This window comes from Candoia aspera, chromosome 1, assembly GCF_035149785.1.
Source record: "Candoia aspera isolate rCanAsp1 chromosome 1, rCanAsp1.hap2, whole genome shotgun sequence".
Classification (NCBI taxonomy): Eukaryota; Metazoa; Chordata; class Lepidosauria; order Squamata; family Boidae; genus Candoia; species Candoia aspera.
The window spans coordinates 323,189,577-323,214,970 of record NC_086153.1 but is presented as its reverse complement, the minus strand read 5'-3'; the positions used below and the strand labels follow the sequence as shown (position 1 = coordinate 323,214,970).

The 25,394-nt window shown below is 40.6% G+C and overlaps 1 protein-coding gene across 1 annotated transcript; it reads left to right on the top strand.

The window, feature by feature from the left end:
• The first annotated feature begins 3,601 nt into the window (after positions 1–3,601).
• On the top strand, positions 3,602–13,769 carry CGRRF1 (cell growth regulator with ring finger domain 1). The gene is made up of 6 exons (XM_063290518.1): positions 3,602–3,807; positions 4,617–4,756; positions 5,728–5,905; positions 7,966–8,113; positions 9,736–9,843; positions 12,197–13,769. Exons 1-6 carry the CDS (start codon positions 3,704–3,706, stop codon positions 12,479–12,481), a joined length of 963 nt encoding a protein of 320 aa, XP_063146588.1. The 5' UTR covers positions 3,602–3,703; the 3' UTR covers positions 12,482–13,769.
• The last annotated feature ends 11,625 nt before the right edge of the window (positions 13,770–25,394 follow it).

The following is a 25,394-nucleotide window of genomic DNA, read 5'->3' as shown; positions in this document are numbered from 1 at the left end:
AGACGATAGTCTATAATTCCGGGCGGGCAAGGGAGAGTGCTTCTTCTTCGCTCCCCCCGCCTCGTCGTTAACCAGGAAGCAATGTTGCCATGGTAACCAATGAGCTTTCCTTCTTTGAAAGTACCGAGGCCGTGCTACCCCCTCCTTGAAAAACGAGACAAAGCCAAGCTAAGCAAAATTAAATAGTGGGATTACTCCTAAACTAAAAATAACAGTCACTTACGTTTGGGGCGTATAAGCGTTATTTTAAAAATTCAAATTTAGCATTTAAAATTGTTAACGTTATCTCTACGATAGAGGTAGTCAAGTTACAGCAAGGAAATCGTCTTGTGGCATATGGTGTTGGAGACTTAACCAGTCCGTGAGATGGAGGCTCCTTTCACAAAGGCTTGTTCCAGCCTTCTGCAATCTGATGTCTTCATGAGCTCCAACATCATGCTCCCGTCATCCCCAACCAGCACTGCATCCATATTAGCTCAACTTGGTTTGAATTATAATCCAACATATCTGGAGGATACCCAGCTGGGTTTTATGTTATGATCCATTTGTTATTCTGAAACCCAGTGCTGGCTGGGGAATTCTGGGAATTGAAGTCCACACTTCTTAATGTAGTCAAGATTGAGAAACGCTGCTCTGAAAGATACCATCCCAATCCTCCCTCCAGTCTCTTGGCACTTTTGGCTTGGGATGCAGGAGAAATTGGACATGGGGCTTCTGTGGAGGCATCTGTCTGCCAATGACTGACCATCTTGTCAGGGGTTATGGGGGCTCCCTAGAAATCAAGATTGACCACTCTTTTGAAAAGGTGGTTTAAACCCTAAGACTAAGGGTTCTGGTTTTAGATGTGGGTTTGTGGGTTAGCAAAGAACTGAACGAAGCTGCAATGACCAGGCTGAAGGACAAGAGAACATCACTCTTATAAATTAGACAGAAAAGTCCAGTTAAAACTCATTAGAGAATCCCTCCCCACTCCAACATTTTGGTCACAAAGGGAAAGGAAGGGCCAATATGCATTTAAATACAGAAGAAAACACACACCCCATGACCTCTTCATATGATTTCTCAAAACTCTGCTTAGTCCCTGTAATTTTTTTCCTCTTTTTAGAATCAGGCAGTAATTCTCCACCACTGGAATTTACCAGGCAGTCTTCTAGCACCTCACTTTACAACCATCACCTCTTGCACATGTCAGCCAGCTTCTAGCTTGCTTTTAAAGGCATGTTTAGTGTTGACCAGAGTACTATTTCAAAATTCTGATACCCAGGAACAGACAGGAAGACTATCAGATTTCCTTTGAAGGCACTTGTGCAAAATCAAAGCTAATTCTGACAGCTAGCTAACCCTGGTGTTCTAGCCGTCTGTCAAAACTCACCTTCTCCCCAATCCCAGACCCTGCCTCCCCCGCCCCCAGGATGTTTTTTCCTACTGGCTGGTGACATTTTGTGGGAGGAAAAATGAAGCTGGAGGACTCTACCAATCCCACATTAAAAAGGACAGCTCCACGTCTTCTCATTAGCAAGGTAGAATAGAGCTCGGCAGGAAGGGCAGAGCAAAGGCTGTTTGCAGAGAGGGGTCAGAAAAGTCATGATGGTGGACGCAAATGTCTGGTCAAAGCCCCATCCCATCTTTACATGTACATGATGCAGGCTATAAAAGAGTTGCACCCATTATGTTAACTTTTTGACCCCCCCAGGGGACACCCCTGAAAGCATGCCAGTATATTTTTCTGCTACCTCAAAGACAGAAGGAAAACATTTTAACATTGTGAGGACTGTGAGGAAGAGCATCAGGATTGAATAAATGCCACAACTGTTTTCATTCCTGTTTTTTCCCTTTATCTGGCATATTATTTTAGAAAAAAAAACATGCAAATTGTTTTGTGACCTGCCCTGTTTTAATTGTTGTTTTTGTTACATGCATGTGGAGACTGTGAAGAAAATATGCAGGCTTTAACAAGAAGCCATACTTATTGTTTGCTTAAAACGAGAAGAGGTATAACAAGTGAACAAAAACAAAACCAGAAAGAATATAGAACTGATCTAACAATAAAATGAATATACAGTATAGAAAACTTGCATTCCAGTTTCCATTATTTATTTTATATTTATATCTTCACAATATTTATTTATAAAAATATGGACTAATTGTCTTTTGATTCACATGAAGCAGTGCCACTAGATTAAAACTTATAAGACAATACCAGTATAAAACAACACAGTGTACAAATTATAAGCATAACCTTATAAATGTCTACTTGGGTATAAGTCATGTGGTACTGAGTTCAAGTTCAGTAAAATGTGTACTGAACTGCAGTTTAACACAGCAATGTGTTGATGAAATAACTGAAGAACAAAATTGCATCAATGGGATGCAAATGAAAGGTAACTTTTGTCAATAATTTTAATACATAATGTATACAAGTTATGACAAATATTTGCAAAATGTACATATAAATGTTCAAAAATACTAATAGCAACAGTATTAGCAAAGAAAAACAACTGAATATGCAGTAATTTATGTATTCTTGTCTTAATTCTTATTTATTTTAATCCGTCTAAGGATCTATTTAAGATCATTAAAAATACATGAAGCACGTTACTAATGATATATGTCAGTGGGGAAAAACTCCCAAAGAATTCCAATCCACAAGGTTCGATGATACAGAGAAAAGAGTTTATTTGTAACGCATTTGCAAAGGCAGGTTCCCTCCATGCAGGTGCAGGAAAGAACCAAGAACAAAGCTAGCTCAAAGTTTTTATACCCTACCTGTCCTCCCCCTCCTCCGAGGGCTCAGTTCACAATCTTCCTGTTTCCTAAACAGTCAGCATTATCTTATACATTCCTACACTATCTACTAAACTTTTGGGTCTGTAGGATGAGTCTGCAGATCCTTTCCTATCCTTGTTTCAAGGTCTATCTCTACTCAAACACATATTTCCATTGGCCAGCCATCCTACACACAATCAGCTACAAATTCTTAACCTAAGCAATTTTATCAGTGATCAGGGTCTGTTCACCCATCTGTGGCTAACTCCCTTTTTTTCTCTCATGAGTTTGAGGAACGTACAGGGGTTTTTCTTTACCTTGCCCCCCCCCCCACTCACATATATAATGATATATATATATATATAACTTTTTTCAAGATCTCCACATCATTTGGACCTCCAGAACCAGTTGGACTGCAATTCCCATCATCTCTCATCATTAGCCTTCCTTAGTTGGAATTCAACAATTGGAGGTTGCCCATATTTGGTGCATAGTTTTGAGTGATGGTTTTCATATGCTGGTCTGCTTTGATCTAATAGAATGACATCAAATACTGTATGTGTAATTAATTTGTCGTTTTAAAAAATTGTTTGGGTATGGCTGCATACCTCCAGAACAATGTTTAAGTATTTCAAAGAGACAATTATATGTTGTAAGTGTATGTTAATAATAGTATACCACTGAGTTGAGAGGGTGGTATAATATATGGGAGGACATCTGTATTATCATGAAGTGAGCAGGTACGGTGCGTCCCACTGCAAGACACCCTCCACTCCCAACAAGAAGAGCAGGAAGTGCTGGGGCGCGGGGAGAAGGCCGTGGCTTCCCTATTTCTTTGCGAGCATGCGCTCATTTTGCGCATGCGCTCTTAGATGACAACAAAAGGACGGTGGGGTTTCGGAGCGGGAGTGCCTCTCGTCTCTCTTTTTCCTGCCTGATGGCTGCCGCGTTGTTGGTGGCGCTGTACGAGTACTCTCCGCTGTTCTCCATCGCTCTGGTGTTCGTCTGCTTCTTGGTGACCAGCGGCCTGGTCATGGGCTGGTAAGTCGGGTAGCGAGGGAGTAGGGTCGCGGGGAGGCAGTGGATCGTTACGGTTTGCGCGGGCGGTTTTGAGGAGTTGAGCCGCGAAGATTCGCTGAGAGTCTCGACCATGGGGGTGGAGTATGCAGAAAGGCGACTGTCCTCCAACCGGGTACCCTCCGTTTGCGTTGGACGATGACTCCCATTGTCCGATTGTCCATGGCATGTGTGTTGGAAATGGTAGGAGACGTGGTGTAGTCCAGTGCGCCTGGGTTGGGAATGACTTCTGCGAGACTTAACATATCCCACATTAAAGCTGCAGAAAGCATACTCACTCTTACGAATGCTTGTAAAGGAAACCAGTATTATGAACCTCGTGGGTTGGGTGACATAGGCCACTTAAAGAGGTAGGAATTGAGCAGGATATGAGGGAGGTGGAAGGGGTTTAAAGCCTGGATAGTGTGGAATAAGACATGGGGCTTTTGTAGAGAACACGTAGGGGTGGGAAATGGCTTTTTCAGGAGTGATGCATAAGCTCAGATGAAAAATGGCTGTGCTTGTATGTTTTTAATGGGAGGGGGCAAATAAGGGTGGTTGCTGTGGAACAAAGTTGTAAGGAAACGTTAATTGACCCTGGGGGAAGTTGAGAGCAAATGCAACAGGATTTGGAGGATGTCTTCTTTGAAGATGTTATTCCTTTAATAGTCAGATCTGGGCATTAATGCAAATCTTTGTTCTTTTATTATGCTTTAAGTTGCACTGAGGAGTGGGTTATGCTCAGCCCTTCCAGATCTCTAATTTTATGATTATTAATATTTTGTACTTCTTAGGTTTGGGTGGGATGTTCCTGTGATTCTGAGGAATTCAGAAGAAACTGAATCAAATATGAAAGTGTTCCAGAAACAGATGCGGCAAGTGAAGAATCCATTCAGCTTAGAAATCAAAAACCCAGAAGTGGCTTCAGCTTCAAGTCAGTATATGGTATTTAATATTTATTGACATTTTCTGTTCTACCTTTTGCTTCCTCCATTTTTATTACGATAAATATTTCTATTTACCAGAACAAATGGATGCAGTTTTGGTGATTTAATCTGAAACCATTTTTATCATAAGCTTAAATCATTTCTCTGCTATTATCCCTCCTAAACAACGAGCATGCAAAAAAGAAATAGAAAAGTTTGTTTGTTTACATTTCAAATTTCTGTCACCACCCATCTCCCCCAAAGGGGGACTCTTTTTAAGGAAAATTCTGCTCCTTATAGATTTCTGTTTGCGTTGTGAACTTAACTGAAGCAAGAACCACCGTTTGTGGGGATAAGAAAACACTCTTGATTTGTGGGTAATGTTTCTCCATTCTTGTTGGTGTGGGAGCTGAAGAGCTATAAGCTCATCGCAGAGAATCACAGAAAGTATACAGCTGCTTCACTAGTTAAGTTTACATGACAAGAATTAGGTCATTGTAATAAAGGCACATTTTGAACCTGATAGTTTAAATCTGAATGTATTTACAACCTTATATGGCCTCGAAGAGATAATGGGCCAGTTTTTAGAATGTTTTAGATTTTCACTGCTTGAGGATCACTCCATTTGAGCTTGGAAGTTTTGAAAGGCAGAGTCAAGGACAGTGTTTCTCAACCGTGGCAACTTTAAGATGTGTGGACTTCAACTCCCAGAATTCCCCAACCAGCCTGGATTCACAATTAAGGCAAAGCCAAACAAACCATATTATTTATGGCTTAAGGCATGCTGGCTGGGGAATCCTGGGAGTTGAAGTCCACACATCTTGAAGTTGCCATGGTTGAGAAACAGTGCTCTAGGAGAATGTTAGATTCACTATATAATAACATGATATAAAGATAATATTTTGTTTTTGTTGTTCACTTTTGAGTTACCACAATTCCCCATTATACATTTGTACCATTTGTCTTTATTTTCCTCAAGATGGCATTACCCTGGTGTCTAATTGCCTGGAAGACTGTCTCCTTACATGCTATTGGGGCTGCAGTGTGCAAAAGGTCCATGATGCTCTGCAGAAACATGCCTACTGCTTTCGAATAAAAACTCCACAATCTTTTGAGGATGCAATGTGTAATGAATATCTCTATTGTCAACAGTATTGGTATCCTTTAGTGAAGCTTGTGTATCTTCAGTTTTGCAGAAGTATACAGTGGTGGAAATTTCTCCTTGTAAATAGAACATGTGCAAGTAACCCATGCTTCCAGTCCTTATGGTTGCAAAGAAAAATTGGAAAAATAAGAGTACTTTCTCCTTTTGCTGTCCATGCTGTGAGACTGGTGTGCTCCATCTGATAGTTGTTATTATCAAAGCAAACAGAAAATAAATGCTTAAAAATTATCTGGGCACAGGAAATTTGTTAACTCCAGATATTAAAATTGTAAAAGTTGCTTGCCATATCCCCTTACCCTCTTTTAAGTCTTTGCAGTATATCTAATTTGAAGTATGAACTCCAGTCCCATGTGTTTGTCACCATTGCTTGGCCATTTCCTTTGTGCCTCTGCGTGCTGCTTGGTTGCCATGGCAAGCCACACGGAGAGCTGTGCTTAACTATCATACTTTCTGTTTACTGTCCAGCAGCTACACAGCCAAAGAAAAGTACGGAATAGAAGCCCTCCGACTTTCTATCAGCCTTTTGTCAACTCTTTGCCATAATAAATCTGCATTCCGTTTCAGAAGGACTGAAGTTTTGCACAGTGAAAGACAGAATGTGACCAAAATATAAAAATTAAGTGATTTGCATGCATTTTAAAATTTTACTTCATTTGTTTTTGGGCAAGATTTCTGTACTTTTGTAATCTTTCCACTAGCCATCCAGAGAAGTTATGCAGAACATTGAAGCCTTATTCCCTTGTTGGTGAAGATTAGCTTATTTCTGCCCCCACAGGGAGAAATCCAGGGGTACTTCTAGGGCAGTGCGTGCTTTGAAAATGACTTGGAAGAATTGCCTTGGAACTCACATGACTACAGCATCTCTCTGCTACTTCTTAAAGTTGCTTTTTTTTCCTGGCTTCTCTGCAAGCTTGAAAAATGACACAATTGTTGTAAGAATTCCATTGAGTCATTTCGGCACGTTAAAATACAGGTAGTCCTTGCTTAATGACTACAATTGGGACTGGCAACTCTGTTGCTAAGCAAGACATCATGTGACCATGATGGACTTATGACCTCACTTTTGCCATGTTCAATAAGCAGATCACCTGCAACTGTTCATGTAACGGCAACTGTCCTAACAGCCAGGAACCACGCTGAGACAAGGAATAGGTCTCTAGTGCTTTATTACTGCTACATGACAGAAAATCCTAACAAACTGAAGAAGCGTGGGAAAAACCCAGACATATAAACCCCAAAGACTAAGGTGGGCCCGATCTGTGTCTCTTTGAATGGCTACCTAATTCCTCAGTACTACGCATGCGCTTTACAGCCTGGATGGGAGCCCCCTGCTCGCCATCCTTACTCATGACATCAACTTGCAGTTTTACTGCTAGTTTCTCCATTGATTCTGCTTGTCAGAAGCTGGCTGTAAAGTGCGCAAATGGTGATCGCAGGGACACTGCAACGGTCATGTTAGGACCGCTCATAAAGTGACTTTTTCAGCACCATCATAACTTTGAATGGTTGCTGAACAGGGCAGTTGTTAAGCAAGGACTACCTGTAGCCATGCCTTTTTTTAAGGCTCACATGCAAGTGGCTTCTTTAACAAATAACAGAGGTGTTGTGCTCATGTGGCTTCTAACCTTCTTCCAAATCATTTTCAAAGCATGCTTAACTCTAATATGTCTATCACTAGATGGACAAGTTGGTAGATGTATTCTGTACATCCTTCCCTGGTGGGTAAATATTTCAGAGTAACTTGAAAGATTAGTGATGGAAGGAAAATTCCTTTATTTGAACAGAAAGTTGCTTACGCAATGCTGGATGTTGTTTGTAGGGGCTAGTACTGCTTTTAAAAATGGTTGCAGCTATTTAAAGGTTCAATCCTAATTTCTGTGCTCCTGAGTTGTCATAATTAACGGGTACGTTACTCTTTTGTCCCAGGTGGAAACAGTTCAGATAGAATAGGGGTTGTGATGTAGCTTGAGCCTTTCTTTGTGAATTTGACAGCATGCTTGGCACAATAGCCTTTGTTTGTGACAACACAGACTATTCCTTGACCCAACAAAGCATAAAGAAGACAGAAAAAGAGGAAACGCATTGCAGGTTACCAGAAGAGGCAGAAATCAATGATTTTGGTCGCGTGCCTAGATCTCGGTACCCTCTAGTTGTACTGTTAACCCTTGCCGATGAAGGCAGCAGAGAAATCTATGACATTGTAGGTGATCTCCACTTTTTTTAAAACAGGGCAGGGATTTGTATTATCCTGTACATGTATAAAAAAATTACCTTTGAACAGAACTGACTGAGATGTTTGGGTTTTTCAGTTTTGTGTTACAGAGCTTTCAGTTTTAATATGAATTTCTTCATGTTTCAAGCCATCTCTCTGCCTGTAACTCTTGAAACTGAAAGAAGTGCAGTTACTGAAAATTACAAAGTTCTCAAACTGTGATCCAGGGACCACCAATGGTCCTTGGAAATGGTACAAGTGATTATTGTTGTGTTTAGTAGAGTCTGAGTAAATTTAGTGAGATTTTGGCCATTTTATTTTACAGAAATGTAATTTTTTGCTGACTCGGGGCCTATGTGGTAATCCTTTTTTTAATGGTAACGTATTTGTCTACTTGCCTCATGTGGCCTCATGTGGTGCAGAGAGGTAGGCAGCAGTATTGCAACTGAAACTCTCCCCATGACCCAAGTTCAATCCCACGGAAGCTGGATTCTCAGGTAGCTGGCTCAGGTCGACTCAGCCTTCCATCCTTTCGAGGTCGGTAAAATAAGTACCCAGCTTGCTGGAGAAGGTGACGGCTGGGGAAGGCAATGGCAAACCACCCCGCTATAGTCTGCCAAGAAAACGTTGCAAAAGCGGCATCCCCCCAAAGGGTCAGACATGACTTGGTGCTTGCACAGGGGACCTTTCACCAGGGTTCTGTCTAAAAGGAGTTGGGAACCACTGACTAGAGTAGATTCCTGCAACTTGCTACCTTCCAAATGTGTTAGACTTCAACTCCCATAATTCCCCAGCTAGTATGGCTGGAACAGAATTATGCAAATTCAGGTGTAGTGCATCTGGAGTGCCCGAAGCTTGAGCTTGCCATATCTCATGGATTTGTATCTGTTTCAGTTGAAAAGAATTACAGAAAGAACTTATTGCTCATAGACAAAACTTTACATCTGGGCAAGTTTTTAACTTGCATAGCCAATTAATGAAGCCAAACTAGTTTTCTTAGGTGACCTTAAAATAAAATAAATTTTACATGACAGAAATAAATCACTATCACCAGGAGGAGTTGTTCAGTAGAACCTGGTTGAGAAACTAAATATTTTAGTTACTTTCATAATAAAGAACTGAAATAAAGGTAGTTGCCTTTTTGATAAGGTAAATGCCACCTTTCTTCAGAATAACCTCAGACCATTTCACAGCCAATGGAAACATTTATATAAAAACATTAATTATCATGACCACATAAATCAGACAGTTAAATCACGGGGCATTACTAGCAAATGTCATAGTAGGTGTTTCGTTCACAGCTCTAAAATGATTGGAAAAACAGAATAAGCATTGTAATAATTTGGGGAAATGTGTGCAGATAAATACGTATGTGATGCGTGTATAGCACAGGCTTCAAAATGCATGTGTGGGTTTGAAGGTGACACAGCATTAACATATATTTTTAATATGTGAAATCTACAGTATTAAACAAAATTGTTGGAGACTCAACTTAAAATGAGTTAACAATTTATATCACCTGTTAACATTTTTAGTTGTTCTGTGGTCTGGTTGGGGTTTGCTTGAACTAAAACGGACAATGTGCTGAAATTAATGTTTCTGTCTTTAAGATTTCTATGGTATCCATAATTCATATTCCGGATGCCAGTTATGGGCTTTCCTGCCGGATACTGTATCAGTATCTCCTCTTGGCCCAAGGTCAATTTCACGATCTAAAGGTAAACTTTCAGATTGATTTTCTAGACCAGTTTTCTGCATTATTATCTTTGCCAAAGGCTGCTTTCTTATCGTGGAAAAGAAAGAGAATGGTGCCTTTCTTCACCGTGTTGTCAGAAACATGAGAAAAAGTCCATTGATTCCTGGTATCCAGATAATTTTGTCTTTTTGGATAAAGAAGTTGAAAACCCGGAGTTGAGAAGTAGAGTGAGGCAAGTGTTCCTACAGATGGAGAAATAGACCATTCATAAGCCCCACTGGAACTACAGTATTGCAAAGAAAAAACAGCTTTCTTGTGATTTTAAACAAATAGCAATAAAATCAGAAAAAAAGACTATGTTCTTTAAACCAGACAGTCTCGTTTGATTACACACATCTAGAACTGACTTCTAATTGGTGCAGATTATACTGATTATAAATCTATAATCTTTTGTGATTTATTTATTTATCAAATTTTTGTCACTGCCCATCTCCCCCAGAGGGGAGCCATAATTGTCTAGATTCCCTGGAGCAAATTTTTCCAGTCTCCTCTAAATTTCCCTAGTGCATTCTTCATTAGATTTGTTGGCCAACGTTCTGGCTCATTTCATACATTAAACTATGGTTTACATCACAGCTGTTGAATTCCCAGATCAAAATAAGCCAAAACCAGATATGCCACAACAAGTTTTGCACCCACCCTTACTCCCGCGCTTTAAAGACTAGCCATTTTTATATTACCATAATCTTTTGTGGATCTCAGTCAGTCAGTGCACTTGATAGAAAATTGGTTAGTCCTGAGTCCTTAAGACTCTTTTTTCCTGGGCTGCTCTTTCTATTGGATTCCAGTAGAAAGTAAAGATCAGCCATAGTAAAGGAAGTCTCTCTCTTAATTTTCTTTACGCATTTATCTGGGTAGTAGGAATCAATGCACTTTTTTTCATGCTTCTGATAACACGATGAAGAAAGGCACTGTTCTCTTCCTTTTCCACTAACTTTCACCACTTTCCAATTCCTATTTTTCCACTGTTACCCCACATGCCAGTGCAATCCCTGAAATGCCTTTTTCATAGCATTACGCCTTTTTTCCATCTCCCTTCTCAGGGCTCCCCAGTTGTTGATCATGAAACTGCCATTGTAGTATTTGTTTCCTAAATACTTTTTACAGAAGAGATCTTTGCTGGGCCACAAGTAGCCTCAGGTATTCAGGCTTTGGCCCAAAATTAAAATCCTATGAATTTTGTCCCTAAAGCAGTGTTTCTCAACCTCAGCAAATTTAAGATATGTGGGCTTCAACTCCCAGAATCCCCCAGCCAGAATTCTGGGAATTGACGTCCACACATCTTAAACTTGCTGAGGTCGAGAAACACTGCCCTAAAATGACATATGGACACCTTCCTTGGTGTTTGCTAAGCTTCCAGCCTTGCCTGAATGTTTAGATTTTGAGAAGAGCCAAATGTCAACCACATTTTACTTCCAAGAATGATTCTGTGTCTCAAATAGACCCCATTTGCTTTATTAGAAAATAAAAATGAGTCTTGTGCTTTGTACAGAAGTGTACAGGTAGTCCTTGCTTAACAACCATTTGTTTAGTGATGGTTCAGACTTAAGACAGTGCTGAAAAAACCAACTTGCGAGTGGTCCTTACACTTACGACCGTCGCAGCATCCCCCACGGTCACAATTTGGGTACTTGGCAACTGGTTCACATTTATGACTGTCGCCGCATCCTGTGGTCACATGATCACCATTTTTTGAACTTCCTGGCCAGCTTCTGGCAAACAAAATCAACGGGGAACCACGTGATTCGCTTAACAACCATGTGGTTCACTTAATGCCTGCAGTGATTTGCTTAACAACTGCTGCAAAAAATGTCATAACATTGGGTCAGATTCACTTAATGACCACTTCACTTAGCAACCAAAATTCCAGTCCCAATTGTAGTCATTAACCAAGGACTACTTGTATCCACTTTCCCAGAAAAGGGGCAAAGGTAACTGAGTATCAGGGAGCGTTCTGTTAAACTTCCCTTTTTTACCTGCTTGCCTGCCAAAGCATTTGATTTGGGAAAGGGCAAGGCTTCCCCCAGGAGACCTTTTGCAAGAGTGACCACAAGATGTTCTAAAATTCAACATGTGACCAACAATCTTATATTTTAACTGTTTTAATTATAATTGTTTTAATTGTTTTGTGGTTTTATTGTTGTAAGCCGCCCAGAGTCACTTGTTGAGATGGGCGGCTATAGAAATCAAATAAATAAATAAATCCATAAAGGCGAGGATCCCTAGCCTGTCCTAACCTAAGGGTTGTGGGGCAGGGGAGTATTTGTAAACATTGGTGTCTTTCTTCTACCTGTTCCCATCTTCCCTCCACCCAGCAACTGTTCATGTCTGCCAATAACAACGCATCTTCTCTGAGCGTCCCTCTCTCTGGAGAGACAACTGAAGACCACGTCCTGCTTGAAAAGGCTGGCCTGGTGGAGAGTGAGTCCGAGGTGCTGGAAGAGAGCAGCAAGGACTGCATCGTCTGCCAGAACCGAGCGGTCAACTGGGTGCTTCTTCCATGCCGACACACCTGCCTATGTGATGAGTGTGTGAAGTATTTCCAGCAGTGCCCCATGTGCCGGCAGTTTGTGGGAGAGTCATTTCCATTATGCAGCTAGAGAAAGTGAGCCTTGCCAAAGAGGATCCTGTGTATGGTACTTATCAGGGACTCTGTGGCAAAGGATTGATAAAAGCTTCAGCTGTTGGTTTTGCAACAGTATCTTTGATCTCACATTTCCTTCTGTTTGAATGATGTTGGGTGCCTGGAGAACTCTGAAGCAGCATTTTTGTTTTCCTTTAACAAAGCACTTAGAAGCATCACCGTGAAGGCATGTAACACAGGAACTTCGGTGTGGTCTTCAGGAATGGGACAAAAGGGGAAGAACTTCAGGCAACAGAAGCAATGTACTGAACATGGAATGAAGGACATATTTACACAAAAAGAAGTCTCTTGAGATTTCCAGGATATATTATTTAGAGGTTTATTCCAAGAAACACTGAACATATGAAGAACAAATATCCACATATGTAAGAGATATTGGCAATCTTTATTTATTTATAAAGGTATTTGAAAGAGTAAATATCACATAGCTTGGCGTTCAGCCATTAGCAACTTTGCACTTTTTAAGTTATAGTAGGAGTGGGGGGGAGGAAATATATAAACATTTTCTACGTACTGTAGCTCTTCAGTAGTTTCAGATGTCTTTTGTGTATTCCAGCCTTTGTCTGCTTCATGATCTTGAGATGTGCTGGGATGATGCAGGTTAGGAATTCTAGAGTCCTGACATAACTGGGAATTGCCAAGTTGGGGATGGCTGGTGTATTCGGTTTTCTTGGGCTTGCTGGAGCTAGGTGCTTGGATTCATTTGCAGATGCAAGGATGGCATCGGGTGTGAATTGTCACTCCCCACAAAAGGATGTCTAAAGGATGCAAACTCAAGCAAATATTCATTGAACTGCAAATCAGTTTCTGCCTGTCTTGTCCTTGGACACTAAAAATTGGTTTGCCTCAGGCAGTTTTAGACACTACAAAGACATCGGTGATGTCATGAAAAGCTGATGTGGTCCAAACTCATTGTGATGTAAATTAGTCTATTGACAAGGAAGAGTGCATTTGAAGATAGTGTTAAGCCTTTGAGTGGAAGTGTTTTGTGTAGGTCTTGTCTCCTGCCCAAGATGTTACTTGTAGTCAGCATTCTAATACCTCACTTTGACTTACCCAAATTCCAAACATAATTCTAGACCCCATAGGAATTCTATGAAGTAGGTTTAGCTGAAATGAGAAGATGTCTGAGTTCATGCATACATCACGCATAGCCATAATTTAGTTGTTTGTTTTTGGCTTAACTTGCTGTGTGAATCTAGTTGGTTCTGGTTCATTAAAACAAAGCATTTGCTTTACTGTAATGTGTGAATCTAAACAATGACTTTCTCGTGACTTGCCACTGTGTTTCCTACCTCAGGTGGAATTTTAACCAGCACTGTCATTCTTAATAGGATCACATTAGTAACTTGGAACAGTTACTGCTAAGCCCTGCTGAATGTCTCTGCAGCACTAGGTTCTTTGGGTTCAGTGAACCAAAAGTGAATTTGGAAAACAGTTTGCGCTTTCTACCCTTCTCTTTTCCATCTATAAAACATGCATATTTGGGGCTAATAATTATCGTTTATATATGTTTTTTAAAAAGAGGCTATTTTTAGGAGGGAGGCTCGGAATAGGATTCATCTTTACCTTAAGCCAGTGTTTCTCAATCTCAGCAACTTTAAGATGTGTGGACTTCAACTCCCAGAATTCCCCAGCCAGCATGCCTTAAGCCATAAATAATATGGTTTGTTTGGCTTTGCCTTAATTGTGAATCCAGCCATTGTGGATTCACATAGCTTGGTGTGATGTGCACTATCAAGCTGTTGCTTATTCAATAAGCCATGGGTTAATGTAGTAGTCAGCAATTACCTCAGGTGCCAGGTGTTACCACCATCTTAAATTATGGCAAGCCGCCTACCCTTTACATTATGGTTGAAGTATTATAGAGTCATGGAATCTTACATGATTCTTGCTATCTCATTCAGAAGAATTTGTGAGATCTTTGTGTTCTCACCTGACATATCAAAATAAATCTATTTTAAGAAATAATGTTGGGGTACCATGGATACATTTGCTGATCTGTAGCTGAGCACAATGGATGTTTCCTGATTACCTTTCTTTCAATCCATTCCAGTCTCGGTGAGCAAAATTAAGTTGTTACGCAATTCTTAGTATCTACTGAGAACTGTACACAAATTTAAAAAATATAATCCTACTAGCAGAAGATTCCAAGAGATATAAAACAGAAAAAGGGGGTGGGGAGAAAAGAGGAAAACAACCAGACACCAGTTCTTTAGCTTGCATACCAAATATGAAATAAACAGGAATAAAAAACCAGACTTTCTAAAAGCCTAGCCTTTTGTACACAGAGTACATTGTTCTCTTTATTATGTAACAACAGTTCTTGTATGTACAGAATTAAAAGGATAACTTTTAACAGACTGTTAAAAGGATAACAGTCACAAGGCCAGTAACTGACCAGGCATGGTTGGACACTGCTCAGGGGGTATCCATTGCGCAAAGCTAGTCTCCAGTTCGATTCCTGGCATCTCCATCTAGAACTGAAAAAACTGCAAAGCCATTGTCAGTTTGCTATCAAGCATATGGGATCTGTTTTGCTTTTCTTCTGGAAGTCCTGGAACTCAGTGCAAAATCATTGCTCAGGAAGAGACTTTCATTTCTGGAACAGGGTATCTTGACGTATATGCTCAGTCAGAAATTTATTTCCTTACCTTATATATGAAAAAGGAAGAGAAAACCTTTCTGTCATTATTTCAGAACCATCACAATTTACCTGTCTGCTGTATGTCATAGGGAGACTTATCAGTAGTTCCCAATATTTCTTCTGCCTGCCTGCCAGCCACATAGACAATATTGAGTTAGATGGACCAATAATCTGAGGTGGTAAAAAGCAGCTTCTAATCTTAGTATTCTTAATAAAAACTACACAACCCTGTGACCTGCTGGGTCAACCTATGAGAGAAAGGTAATGCAGTCTGATGTGACTAGAATGAACATTACATTTTAGGCTGACCATGCTTTTTTTACCCCAATGCTGGATGGTCCTGTGATCATCTGAGAATATAGATCATAAATATAAAAATAATGGTAGTTACGCGTTCTTTAAGTTAGCAGATTTTAAGTACCTTGATTCAAAAATTGTTACCATATAATGCACCATTTGGGCTATCTTGAGGGGACAAACAGACAAACAAACACAATGAGAGTTTTAGTATATAGATGTTTGTCAGAGTGGACACTGTTGGGGGAATGGGTCAGCCCCAGACTCTATTCCAGATGAGTAAATCTGAGAGGAACGTTAGGAAAAGAATGCAAAGGGAGGACCAATTGCATGGAATACCAGTCCTATCATGGTGGAGGTAGCCTTCTAAACTGCATAGTCCTGTTCTTTATTCAGCTTACATGGCAAGCTGAGGGAGAAACACTTAAGACAGCAACATTACCTCTCGCCAATGTTTTACCTGAGGTTTCAGACATGCTAGCTTCACTCAACATAGTTACTTAATTAAGCCAGTCTTCTGATTTGAATCATACATCAAACTATAACTGCACTATCTGGATTCACAACATGCTAAGCCATAAAAACTACACCAGGGTAACATTTATCAATCTGCAAAATATACTGTTGTGCCATTTTAATTCTAAACAGATACCATCTTAGTTCACTTTAATCACTGGATACAGTAACCAGGTTAAAGGGATCTGTTTAGCTGAGGGGAGAGCAACTTGTAGCCCTCTAAGGTTCCATTTGTGGCTCCAGAAGCACCCCAAGATCACACCTACCATATTCAGTGTCTGAGTTCAGTAGTGAGATTATTTTTACTCAATTGCAGGGGTTTCTGAGGAAAGGAGCAGAAATGAGAGACTTCCAGAGATAAAATGTTGCCATCCCTCTCCTAAAAAGCCCCTTAAAAAAAGAACATTGAGTTAAAACCCCCAGAAACATTGCTAGAAGGACTTGTTTCGGTCTGCCAGTAAGTTGGAAAGCTAAGCTGCCTATGAGTTAGTAAAACTTCCCCTCCCCTGATATTCCCCAGGAATTTCAACTCCTCACCCCCACCACCACAACCCTGAAGTAGGTTGGGCTAAGAGAGGGTGATTGGCCCAAATTCACCCAGTAAGTGTCCATGGCTGAAGGTGAAACTACACCTGGGTCTCCTTAGTCCATTACACCAGGATTCTTGTTAGTGCCCCTGGCAAAGTATAAAAATACCATATGCACATACTCACTTCCTTGAGCCTAGATCTCTATACTCTCTGATACACTCCAAAGGGAGCAAAAGGCAAGTAAGTTTGGAAACCAGAATTAACCAATGGTGATGGGATGGTTATCTGCAGATTGTTAATTATATCTACTGGCCCTGTTTACTTGCAGAAGTTCCATTGTTCATCCCATCTCCAGGGTCTATAGTTGATCAATCCATGCAAACGGTGTTCCCATGTCAGTGATGCCACCAGCTGATTTGTCATCCCCCATCATCTGCTGTTTTGTCAGCCTCTCAGGGCTGTCAATGTCTTGATTAAGAAAATCTGGGGCTCCTTGAAATGTGATATCAGAGACTGAGCTGTAACTCCTAACAGATGGCTTCTGTTCTGTTGGCACGATGCATTTCATGTTTGCTTAATTAGTCGCATGTCATATTGAAAGCTGAAACGTGTTTGCATGCCAGGCACAAGCACAGAAGAGAAAGCCTGGCCTCAGCCTTCATGTATAGCCTTCTTCAGCTGGATGCCCTCCAGATGTATTTTGTAGAATCAGAGCACTGGAATGAACTGTAGAGGTTATCTAGTCCAACTTCCTATTCAGTGCAGGATCCACTAGAGAATCTCTGACAGATGGCCATCCAGCCTCTGTTTGAAGACCTCCTGTGAAGGAGAATCCATCACATGTAGCAAGTTGTTCCACTGGCTGACAAATTGTATTTGGAAACAGATGTTAAAATCCCAACACATTTGGAAGATGCTCAGTTGGCTATGGCCAGGGCCACAACTAGGGTCTGTGTCACCCAGGGCAAACATGGATTCTGCACCCATGTTGGCGCCCCCCCCCCCCCGTGCTCATTGTGGCGCCCCACCAGCGCAGCGCCTGGGGCACATGCCCCAGTTGCCCCCCCCCCAGTTGCAGCCCTGGCTATGGCTGGGTTCAGAAATCATATTAAGCTATGGCTTTTAACTAGTTTTTTTTAAAAAAATAGTGCCCTGGTTCATGCATAACAAGGGACGTGGTGGTGCTGCGGGTTAAACCACTGAGCAGCTGAGCTTGCCAATCGGAAGGTCAGCAGTTCAAATCCGCGTGACGGGGTGAGCTCCCATTGCTAGTCCCAGCTCCTGCCAACCTAGTAGTTCGAAAACATGCAAATGTGAGTAGGTTAATAGGTACCACTTCGGCGGGCAGGTAACAGCATTCCGTTTAGTCATGCCAGCCACATGACCACGGATTTGTCTACGGACAAACGCCGGTTCTTCGGCTTTGAAACGGAGATGAGCACCACCCCCTAGAGTCAGACACGACTGGACTTAATGTCAAGGGAAACCTTTACCTTTACCTCATCCATAATGCTCAGCCATAAATCATGGTTGACAGCTATAATGGCTGATTTCAAGCATTATCACACCAAGCCAAAACCAAGCATAGCAGATTAAGATTTAAGGTCATCTATATAGCAACTCAACCATATAGCTATGATGCACCAAGCAAGAGGCAATCTTATCTGGAGAAGTATTGTTCTTCTTTACTCTTTGTAGTATTTATTTTGACTGGGCCAGGAGAAAAAAAAAAGGCCAAACCCCGCTAGACAAGAACCCATCAGTTCTTCCATTTAGTGAACTACAACTCCCAGAATTCCTCTATTCTGAAGCCAATAGAGACCTTCACTCAGTGTTAGAACATACATTTTGCATGCAGAAAGTTGTGGGTTCCATTTCCAGCATCTCCATTTTAAAAATATATTTAACTGATTGTAGAATTTATGCCCATACACTCCTAGCATGCCAGTCTGTAACAGTTTACAATAAGATATTAAATGGCATTAAATAACAGCATCAAATAAAACAAATAATAATGCATAAACATACCCCCCAAGTCCTCAAGCTGTAGAGGTAAAGTGCAAAAAAAAAAGCAGTATGGGAATGCTTGCTTATAAAATAGGTCTTTGGATTTTTCTTAAGGTCAGCATGTGAAGGCAAAGGCCATTTCTCAGATGCGGGGAGGTTCTGGCCTAATTGTTTCTAACTGGTCTTCTTTTCTTAGTAATGCCTATAATAAGCCCATAGAGGAGAAACATCATTCCCAGCTAATAACATGGTGGGGAAGTTGTTCCTTTAGGTAAGCAGAGCCCAAGACCTTAAGAGGATTTGTTTGTTAAAAACTATACAAGAAGCCAATGCAAGTGTCACATGCTCCCAGTAGGGAACACCCAACAGAAGACTGGCTGCTGCATTCTGGACCCACCACACTTTCCTGTTTTCTTCAAAGATTTCCACACATAAAGTACATTCCAGTAATCTGTTTGGGAGGTGGCTAGCATATGGATCACAAAGGCCAGGTCAACACTGTCCTACGAAAGGATGAAGTTAGTAAATGAAACACACATGAAAAAGGAATCAGGCACAACCCTCACCACTTTGCTCACATCCAGCGTACGAGCCTGCCGTTTCAGGTGAATGTAACTCCATCCAGGGTTGGTAATATCCCTTCCAACAGAATAAAGTTATCACTGACTCTCAGACTTTAGCTTCAGCTTCAGCCTGTTATCTCTCATCTAGGCTGCAGGCCAGTCCAAACAGGAGATAACCACAGATGCCAACACACCTGAAGGAGGTAAAAAGAAAAAATAAATCTGGATCATCCACATAAAGATGACACCAACTCCACATTCTCTACCACTCCCAGCAATTCCATGTAGTTGTTGAAGAGCTTGGAGGACAGGAAAGAACCCTGTGACATCTCACAATTCAAAGATCGCAGAGAAGAGCAGTAATCCTCAGCAATACTGCCAGGATCCTGCCCTCAAGGTCAGAGTGCAACTACCACAAGAAAGGTATGGCTCCAATCACGACCTTCCCCATGTGGTCCAGGAGAATACTGTGGCTGATGGTATCAGAGGTTTTCAAGAAAACTGGGAGCACCAGGCAGGGACACGTTCTCCCTGTCCCACTCTATGGAAGCAAAAGTTGGACTCCGAAAAAACAGGATAGAAAGAATATTGGTGCTTTTGAATGTTGGTGTTGGAGAAGACTCCTGAGAATACACAGACAGCCAAGAAAACAAACCGATGGATCATCAAACAAATCAATCTAGAATTCTCAGTCAAGGTACAAATGACGAGTCTCAAATTAGCATATTTTGCACAAATCATGTGAAGACCTAGCTCTCCTGAGAAGTCTATAATGCTGGGAAAGATGTAAAGGAAAGGAAAGAAAGAATCCGCAGTAGGGTGGATGGATGGATTCAATTACAGAGGTGGTGGGTGCAACATTGGAAAACTGGAAGGACCAGGTTGGGGACCATCCTGGAGGAGGTAAACCGAGAGACTGGGAGTTCTAGTCCTGCCTTAGGCACAAAGCCAGCTGGGTGACCTTGGGCCAGACGCTTTCTCTCAGCCCTAGGAAGGAGGCAATGGCAAACCACTTCTGAAAAACCTTGCCAAGAAAACTGCAGGCAGTCTCTGAGAATTGGACATGATTGAATGAATTTAAAAAAAATCAATATTATTCAGAAGAACCTGGAGGTGTTCAACTATGACCTGCTCAACCACATTGGCCCAGAATGGGAAGTTAGAAACTGGGCTATATCTGTTAAAATTGAGGGATTTAACATGGCAAAAACCATGAAGTCCTGAGCAGGAAGATAACCATCACACTCTTCCACCATTTGCTCTCTTTTATTTCTTCTCGGACTCCATCTCATTTTCCACTACGGACTCCACTACTTTTACTCTACCCCATTTCACAGTGAATCTTCAAACCTCCTACTCATTTTGATTTTAAAAAATACTTCACTTTTTTCTTCACTTTTTGTTCTTTTGTCTTCTCCTTCTCCACCACTGACTCCTCTCACAATTCCCCCCAACAGACTACTGTACTTCCATACTGTGACTCCAACTGAATTTTACCTTGCACTCTTTCTCTAATGCCATCTCCTTTCCAACAGTCTACTTCTCTGTATCCAATGCCATCACCAACATACTTCCTTCCCATCACCACTGTCTCTTCCTTTCATTTACAGCTCTCTCTCCTACTTTCCAGCTCCAGCTCTGTCTCCATCACCAACTTGTATTATCATTCTCTCAAAGTTCTTTAAGTTGAGTTTCCTAGTATCCAATTCTTGATCAATTCAGTATATCCAATTCTTTTGCATCTTATTAATCCAATTCTTATAAATCTCCAATAGAAGAGAATATATATAGCTCAGGGTCGAACTGTGGGGTCCTTGGTGCTCTCTGGCTTGGTTGTTTGATTGCAGACATTTCATTACCCAACTAGGTGACATCATCATAAATCTTCCACTGATATAAAGGCAGTATTTCTATTGCAAGCTTGCAGATTCCATGCCAGATCTCAACATCTCTCTGCTGTATTTGTATCAATATCCACAAGATATCTCACAAGAGAGCCAGTTTGGTCTAGTGGTTAAGGCAACGGGCTAGAAACCAGGAGACTCTGAGTTCTAGTCCTGCCTTAGGCATGAAAGCCAGCTGTGTGACTTGGGGCCAATCATTCCCTCTCAGCCCAACCCACCTCACAGGGTTGTTGTTGTGGGGAAAATAAGAGGGGGAAGGAGTATTAGGTATGTTCCTTGCCTTGAGTTATTTATAAAAATAATAAAGGCGGGATAAAAAATTTTTTTTAAAGTATTTGGGCTACATTATTTGATGTGAAAAAAATAAACCTAGCCAATTTTTTGAAGTTTGAACAATATATTTAAAAAAACAAAAAACAAAAAGCTTTGATGTGTGGAGAAAAATTATTTTTATTCAAATATTGGAAATAAAGTTGAAAAAAATTGGGCAATAGGCAATAAAATAATATGCAATTGCTAAGTACCTTTAACATCCCAGTTTTTAAAAACGATCACCTGAAAAGTTATTACTATTATTATTATTTTGAAACTGTCAAACTTGCCTAAAATGAAATTTTTTCCATAGAAAAATTTGACCCTGGAAAATTTTCCAAAAACATTTTGATTTTGGGTATCTTTTTGCCCACATCTCTGCACAAAACCATAGGGCTACCAAGGCTTTGTACTGCCCTCTATTGGTCATCCAGGTATCTGTAGTGTAGATGGTATACCGAAGCTTGATTCGGGGAAAGCAAGGGCATTTACACAGCTAATATTAGATTGATACCTGATTCCATGATCAGACCAGAACCAAGAAAATAGAAGTTCAACCTCTTCTTGACCATGAAATTTGCTGGCTAGTTTACCTACTATATTTATCTCTTAATGTAACTGTTTGGCTTTGATTACTGCCTTGTGTGAATGCAACCATTGTGGATAGTAAATCAAGTTTTTAGTATCACATATGTATTCAGCAAATTATGTTCTGTTCAAAACACCCGGATTAATCTAATGTGCAAACCCTGTCATACTTAACTTGGTCCCCCACATTCAATTATCTGAGATACAAATTCTCTGATATGTTGCTCTAGCAGAGCCACTAGATGGCACTTCCTTGTCACTTTGCCTAGGTTCAAGGATGGCAGTAGCCTGTACAGTTGTCAGCATTAGTCCCATACAGATTTCAGCATAATTGTTCTAAGGTGCTCTTCAGTCAGATGTGACTTACTGCAATCCTGAGTAGCATAACCACTGTAGGGCCTGGACAAAGTGAAATCATCTTCTTGCCCCATACTGGACTTTGTTCCACACCTACGTAACTTCCTAGGTTGTGGGGAAATTGTTTTGATAAGTTATGATTTGCTTAACCATGATTTATTGCACAAGTTGCAGTAGTTAGGTTGATGCAAGAGTTTTTTATTTATTTCTGGTATTTCTACACTGCCCAGCTCAAACTGACTCCTGGCAGCTTACTCAAAATGTGATATATAAATTCAAACAAAATTAATACAGGAGACATTCAACTACAGAAATAGACTACAGTATGCTAAGTCATAAAGTGTCTTAGCTGACAAAGTCTAGTTTCCAGAGATCCAAGATGGTGGATCAGAAGACCCATTAAAACTGAAAATTAAAACAACACCAAGCATATGCTTGCTGAGATTTCTGGCTGAGCATGTTGTGTGAGCACACTCTATGGATAAACGTAAGGTTCAGATCCAAATCATGGTTCACCAATAATTTGCAGTAGTTTGCAAATTTGAGGAAATCTACAAGGGGGGCTCTGGAGTAGCCAAAGCAGCAGCTGCATCCTATGAGCAGAGAAGCAAATTAGTGAAGAGTGAGTGGGACAAACAGGGGCCATTTCTCCCTGCTCTCCCTCTAAATGACCCCCCATATTTAGGAGGCTTCAGCTTGCTCTGAACATGGCAAAAATTGTATGTCCTCCAACATATTGCCAAGCTGTGCAGATAGGATTAGAACAATGGTCTCTGATCAAGCCCTGCAGCCCAGAGAGTCCCCAAATTCAGCAATGTATAATTTAAAAAAAAACCCTAATTCAACAGAAGTCTATCTTGTCTTCTCAACCCCTACCATCATCTTTCCTGAAGAAAATTAAAATGCTGGGCTGACTGTTTTTTCTCTGTAACATACACCAAATTCTTCAAAAGCTAAGGATTTAACTTGTTAGCTTAGAAAGAAAAAGGGTTTGCCAGAAAGAAAAATGGGTCAGGACAGATATGGGGCAACTCCAGAAAAATGCCTGGAGTTCCCCAAGATATATCTCATCTAGATATCAATCATGGATTCTGCCCCCAAGATGTGTCAGGACAGTAAGTCCCAGTATTGCCAGCCACCATAGCCGTGGACTTCTGGATCCTGCAGACCCAACTCAGTTTGGGGAATGTTCCTTCTAAACCATGGGGCTGCTAAGAAGAATGAAGCAAGTAAACCAGACATTTGCACATTTTAAATGACATTTTAAACATTTTAAATGACAGCATTCCTCCTCCGTTTCAGGAAGAAAAGTATTTTGTAGCAAATAAAGTCTTGTGGAAGCCTGAAAGCTTACCAATCTATTCTCACCTAACTTTAGCAGATAGTATTGCTCAACTCGAGGGGAAAAGGCAGACAACGAAGCCACCTCTGGCATCTATCTCCTTCAGGGATAAGGTCACCTCTGCCACTGAAGACCAAGACTTTCCATCCAGGAGAATGGGGAGCACTGGAAGTCTACTGGTCCAAGTAACTGCGGGAAAGATATCTGTATTCTGGTGAGTGAATGAGGTGATAAGAACATTTAAAGTTCTTTTGTTTGTGATTATCAGCCCAAATTCAAAAGGTGTGTGGAATTCTTTTCCTGTTATTCATTGGGGCTGTTGATCAATCACAGCAAGCAGCAGTCCTGATTAAGAACAAGGCCAGAGAAGAGGAGGGTAGCTCCTGGATTTCTCTTTTGGTTTACAACTCTTTCTGCAGACATTAATTTTAACTATCTTGAACATGACGAACTAAATACCACAAATCAAGCAATTGTAGGAAAGACACTAAAAATGAAGAACAGACTCAAGCCATTTTCCTTCCATGGATTTCCTACTTCAGGCAAATGATCCTAAATGGTAAAACTTTTTTGTAAGATGGTCTGCATTTCTCCTTAAAAGCTGAAATTTGCATTGCTACTACCTGGAAAAGATCCTTCATTAAGCAAATAATCAATGTGTTTTCTTAATGCAGATTTACTCAGAAAGCATCCCTTAGTTTAGAAAGCATCACTTCATTCAGTGAAGCTTATTTTCATGTATACTTATTTAGACCTTCCAGTTCTGAGCTGCAAAAATCTGGATGACCAAGAGATGGCAGAATGTGCTATTTGCTGCCATTTAATGGCCATCCAGATTTCTGTAGCCCAGAAACCTATTTGGCAGGTTCAAATTCGAAGTATTTAGGTTACAAGTCAGTGTGTAGATATGCACATTGGTTGAAAAATACCATTAAGTATCTAGTTTGCACAGCTTGCTAAATTTTAAGCTATGGTTTATAAACCATAAAAGCCAAACCCAAATTCTAAATCAGAAAAGTATAAACCAAACTTATTAAAGTGATTAAATTGATTATAATTCAGTGTGAGGTATGAAGCAACTGATTGCCTTATATTTAGATTACAGTAGATTTCTGCAACATACCCATCTTTTGAATATAGGTAGAAGGTAAATTTCCTTCATGTCAAGCTTGACATCATGGTTTCATCCATGTAGTTTTCTCAGCAGCAGTATGGAAGTAGGTTGCTGTTGCCTTCTTCCAGAATTTCTTTTTTTATTTTTCAGTCTATCTGGTGTCCCCTGGAGGACCCCATCCAAGTTCCAATAAGGTCCAGATCTGCTGAATTTCCAAGTGTAGATAAGGTCAACCAGGTGCTGCCCCCTGCTGAGATTTTGAATGCACTCCTTAACTTGATTTCTTTTTTTAAATTAAAACCTTTGAGGCTTATGGAAATGCTAAAATAGCCATATAACTTCCCATAGTCTAGATTTTGTTTTGAGACATTAAGAACAAAATCGTATCTGCTAATAATAGCATTACTGAATCAGATCATTTGTCATGGAGATTTCTGAAAGGTTTCTAAATGAAAAATGCATGCCAAAAATATCAGTTCGAATGTACCATTCCAAACCATGTTGGTAGAGAGGTCAATTATCTGGCTGGGACAATTCTGGCTTTTCCAGCTCTGAGTCCTGGATATTTAAAAGCCACCTGGGTAGGGAAGGCAGCTTTAGCCCATGAGGCTCATGCCACAAAATTTTTACTATTTAATATAAATTCTACAAGACAATCTCTTAACAAACTGGTCATTCTTCCTGCACATTGG

Excerpts from the sequence above, each read along its gene's own strand:
- CGRRF1 (XM_063290518.1), top strand. The coding sequence starts at position 3,704 with ATGGCTGCCGCGTTGTTGGTGGCGCTGTACGAGTACTCTCCGCTGTTC. Across the intron at positions 3,808-4,616 it reads AGCGGCCTGGTCATGGGCTG|GTTTGGGTGGGATGTTCCTG; the intron begins GTAAGTCGGGTA and ends TGTACTTCTTAG. Across the intron at positions 5,906-7,965 it reads CTCTATTGTCAACAGTATTG|CATAAAGAAGACAGAAAAAG; the intron begins GTATCCTTTAGT and ends GACCCAACAAAG.